Source organism: Arachis ipaensis, chromosome B2 (genome assembly GCF_059453495.1).
Source record: "Arachis ipaensis isolate K30076 ecotype BB chromosome B2, ASM5945349v1, whole genome shotgun sequence".
Classification (NCBI taxonomy): domain Eukaryota; kingdom Viridiplantae; phylum Streptophyta; class Magnoliopsida; order Fabales; family Fabaceae; genus Arachis; species Arachis ipaensis.
In genome coordinates, this window is record NC_142437.1 from 98650422 (window position 1) to 98654982 (window position 4561).

Below are 4561 nucleotides of genomic sequence, written 5' to 3' on the forward strand. Positions count from 1 at the left end.
TCGAACAACCAGTATGTAGGGTTTGCTGCGTATCAGCTTTTGGGAGAGACTCGGCATTGGTGGCAAGGAGAATGCCACTTACTACAGCTTCAGAATGCCGACATCCCTTGGGATGTATTCCAGACAGCTTTTTACAAGAAGTTCTTTCCTGAATCTGCAAGAGAAGCGAAGGAGTTGGAGCTTATGCAGCTGAAGCAGGGCTCTTTGTCTGTGGCGGATTACACTAGTCGGTTTGAGGAGCTTTGTAGGTTCTCTAGGGTATGTCAGGGTGCCCCGGAGACCTATGAAAGTTGAAAGTACATTAAGTATCAAAGGGGCTTGAAAGATAACATTATGACTGCTGTGGCTCCTTTGGAAATTCGGCTCTTCTCCGAGCTTGTGAACAAGGCAAGGGTTATCGAGGAGTGTGCAAAGACGGTAGCCTCTTTAAGGGACACTCGTGGAGAAAACACTAACCGTGGATGTGGCAAGCACTTTCAGCCGAGGGGTCAGAACTTTAAGAGGGGCGGACATGCCCCTCAAGGTCAAGGAAATGTTAGGAGACCCACTTTTGATCAGTACCACCAGGCGAGAGGGAGAGGTAACCAAAGTAAAGCTTTCCCGGATTTAACTTGTGATCGTTGTGGTGGTTTTCATCCGAATGACTCTTGCAAGATTGGTATAGGTGGTTGCTTCAACTACGGATTGCCTGGTCACATTGCGAGAGATTACACTCGTGGAAGGAAGACTCAGAATGTGGACCAGAACCAACAAGGTCGGGTGTTTGCTGTGAACGCCAATGATGTGGCGAAGGCAGATCCTTTGATGAGAGGTATATGCTTAATTGGTGATAAAACATTAGTTGCATTGTATGATACTGGAGCTTCGCATTCGTTTATTGCATTTAACATAGTTGAAGAACTAGGATTGAAAGTGTCAGAATTAGAATTTGATTTGCATGTACATACTCCGCATCAAACGGTTGTGGCTAGGTCAGGTTGTAGGCAGGTAGGTTTCAAGCTTGAGGGTATAGACTTTATGCATGATTTGATTTGCTTGCCAATGGTTAGGTTGGAGATGATTTTAGGGTTTGATTGGTTGTCAAAGAATTGGGTTTTGTTGGTTTGCTTTGACCGATCGATTCAGTTCATGCTGGAAGGAGAAAATGGAGCAGTGGTAGCTGAGGGATATTACCTGAACTCTGTAATGGTGAACTGCAGTGGGGAAGAGTGTCAGGGTTATATATTATTGGTTGCTAATGCCTTGGGTGATGCACAGAACTTAGATCGGATTTTGGTAGTTAGAGACTTTCCAGAAGTATTCCTGGAAGATATTCCTGAATTTCCACCTCAAAGGGAGATTGAATTTGCGATTGAATTAGTGTCGGGAGCCAGACCAGTGTCGATTGCACCGTATCGAATGGCTCCGATAGAGCTGGCTAAACTAAAGGCTCAGTTAGAAGACCTTCTGAACAAGAGGTTCATTCGACCGAGTGTATCTCCGTGGAAAGTGCCAGATTTATTGGTGAAGAAGAAGGACGGAGGAATGCGACTTTGCGTAGATTACCGGCAGTTAAACAAAGTGACTGTGAAGAATAAGTACTCGCTGCCGAGGATAAATGACTTAATGGATCAACTGCAAGGAGCTGGAGTGTTTTCTAAGATTGACTTAAGATTCGGTTATCATCAGATAAGGGTGAAGGAGGATGACATTCCAAAAACTACGTTTAGGATGCGCTATGGACACTACGAGTTTGCGGTGATGTCCTTTGGGCTGACGAATGCACCTGCTGTGTTCATGGATTACATGAACAGAGTATTTCGTCCCTTCTTGGACAAATTCGTGGTGATTTACATAGACGACATCTTAATTTATTCTAAGACGGTGGAAGAACACGAAGAGCACTTAAGAATTGTGTTGCAAATCCTGAAGGAGCGAAAGTTGTATGCCAAAAGAAGAAGTGAAGTTCTTTGGTCACGTGGTGAGTAAGGACGGAATTGCGGTGGATCCTTCGAAAGTGGAGGCAGTGATGGAATGGGAGAGACCGACTACGGTGATGGAGGTTAGAAGTTTCTTGGGTTTGGCCAGATATTACTGGAGATTCATTGAAGAATTTTCCCAGATTATACTACTGATGACTAAGTTGACAAGGAAAGAGGTATCGTTTGTGTGGACATCGAAGTGTGAAGAGAGTTTTTGAAATTTGAAACAAAAGTTGACTTCAGCACCTATTTTAATCTTGCCAGAACCGCATGAACCGTTTGAGGTATACTGTGATGCTTCGTTGAAGGGTTTAGGTTGCGTATTAATGCAACACTGGAACGTGGTGGCTTACGCATTGCGTCAGCTGAGACCGCATGAGGTAAAATGCCACACTCATGACTTGGAATTGGCGGCGATTGTGTTTGCATTGAAGATTTGAAGGCACCACTTGTACGGAGTGAGATTTAGCGTCTTTTCTGATCACAAGAGTCTCAAGTACATCTTTGATCAAAAAGAGCTCAATATGCGTCAAAGGAGGTGGATGGAGCTTTTGAAGGATTATGATTTTGAACTGAGTTATCACCCTGGGAAGGCTAATGTGGTAACGGACGCTTTAAGTCGGAAGTCTTTGACGATAGCTTGGATGAGGATCAAAGAAGAAGAGTTGGTGGATAAGTTTGTAGATCTTAAGTTGGATATTGGTGAAGTTGCCGAAGTAGCTTGTTTGAACCAGCTGCAGATTTTGAGTACATTTAAATCAGAAATACAGAGGGCACAACAAGATGAGCAAGGACTTCAGCAATTATTTTAACCGGTTGGCAAGAAGAGGTAAAGAGAATTTACTAAGGATGATGAAAGGTTGTGGGGGTATAAAGGGATAATTTGTGTGGCAGATGTAGGAAGTCTGAGACAAGAGTTGTTGTTGGAAGCTCACAACAGTCGGGTTTCCATTCATCCAGGAAGTACGAAGATGTATTATGATTTAGAGAAGATGTTCTGGTGGCCTGGAATGAAGAATGATGTAGCGGCAGTCGTATCTAAGTGTTTGACATGTTAAAAGGTGAAGATAGAACACCAGAGACCGTCGGGAATGTTATAGCCACTTGAGATTCCTCAGTGGAAGTGGGAAGGAATTGCAATAGATTTTGTGACCAGTTTACCGAGGACTAGGTCGGGATTTGATGCGGTTTGGGTGATCGTGGATTGCTTAACCAAATCCGCTCATTTCCTGCCTATCCGAGTAAATTGTTCAATGGAGGAGTTGGCGAGGTTGTATATCAAGGAGATTGTAAGGTTGCACGGTGTGCCATCGAGCATAGTATCAGACCGTGATTCCCGATTCACATCAAGGTTTTGTGGAGCTTTCCAAAGAGCTTTCAATATGAGGCTATGTCTCAGCACCGCATATCATCCGCAAACAGATGGACAGTCGGAAAAGACTATTTAGACGTTGGAAGATATGCTAAGGGCATGCATTTTAGATCTACCTGAAAGTTGGGACCGTTACATGCCATTGGTGGAGTTTGCATACAACAATAGCTTTCATGCGAGCATTGGGATGGCTCTGTATGAGGCTTTGTATGGACGGAAGTGTCAATCTCCACTTTGTTGGTATGAGATTGGTGAAGCAAGTGTTTTGGGTCCTGATTTGATAGCAGAGACTACTGAGAAGATTAAGAAGATTCGAGCAAGGATTTTTACTGTGCAGAGTCGACAGAAAAGTTATGCGGATCTGAGAAGGAAATCGTTAGAATTTGAAGTAGGAGAGCATGTATTTCTGAGGGTTACACCGACAACTGGGATTGGAAGAGCTATAAGAACCAAGAAGCTGAATTCGAGATTCATTGGACCGTTTGAGATTCTGAGGTGATTCAGGCCGGTGGCATATCAAGTAGCTTTGCCGCCACACTTGTCTAACTTGCATGACGTATTCCACGTCTCACAACTCTGTAAGTACACGTCGGATGCGGCTCATGTGTTAGAGCCCGAGACGGTCGAGTTGAGGGAGAACTTAACATTTCAAGTAACACCGGTGCGTATTGACGACACTAGTGTGAAGAAACTGGGTGGAAAGAAAGTTCAACTGGTTAAAGTTGCTTGGAAGAGAGCAGGAGTGGAAGAGCATACTTGGAAATTGAAATCCGAGATGCAGAAGGATTATCCCGAGTTATTCTTAGGTAATCACTAAATTTTGAGGGCAAAATTTCTTATTTGGTGGGGAGAATATAAGAACCGTGATTTATTAACCGCTTAATTAATTAAATTAATTACCCAAAATAGGATTCGAAAATTTAGAATGTGAATTAGAAAATTTAAATATAATTTTTGGACTCAGTAGATTTTTTTGAGTCAAAAAATGTAATTAAGTATCTCCGGTACTGAGCGAGAGTAACTAAAAATAGTAGAAAACCTTAGAAAAATAATTAAAGTCGAAAACCGGGAATTAATTTTAAAGGTTTGGCCCGAAATTGGGCCAAACGGACCAAAAACGCTAACAGATTGGACCGGACCCAAGTTGGACCCAAGTTGGGCCCAAGCCCAACATATGAAACCTTTTTTAATAAGCTATCAGCTCATTCACCACACTCATAAACACAAA

At 43.0% G+C, this 4561-nt stretch overlaps 1 protein-coding gene across 1 annotated transcript; it reads left to right on the forward strand.

Moving 5' to 3' along the window:
- Positions 1 to 3214: 3214 nt before the first annotated feature.
- On the forward strand, positions 3215 to 4150 carry LOC107627502 (uncharacterized). Its single transcript, XM_016330331.1, has 2 exons — positions 3215 to 3312; positions 3838 to 4150. The coding sequence occupies exons 1-2, from the start codon at positions 3215 to 3217 to the stop codon at positions 4148 to 4150; spliced, it is 411 nt and encodes a 136-aa protein (XP_016185817.1).
- The last annotated feature ends 411 nt before the right edge of the window (positions 4151 to 4561 follow it).

Bases quoted from the DNA above. Each gene is read 5' to 3' on its own strand.
- LOC107627502 (XM_016330331.1), top strand. From the start codon at position 3,215: ATGGAGGAGTTGGCGAGGTTGTATATCAAGGAGATTGTAAGGTTGCAC. The intron at 3,313-3,837 runs GTTTTGTGGAGC...GAGGTGATTCAG, and splicing joins GATTCCCGATTCACATCAAG to GCCGGTGGCATATCAAGTAG.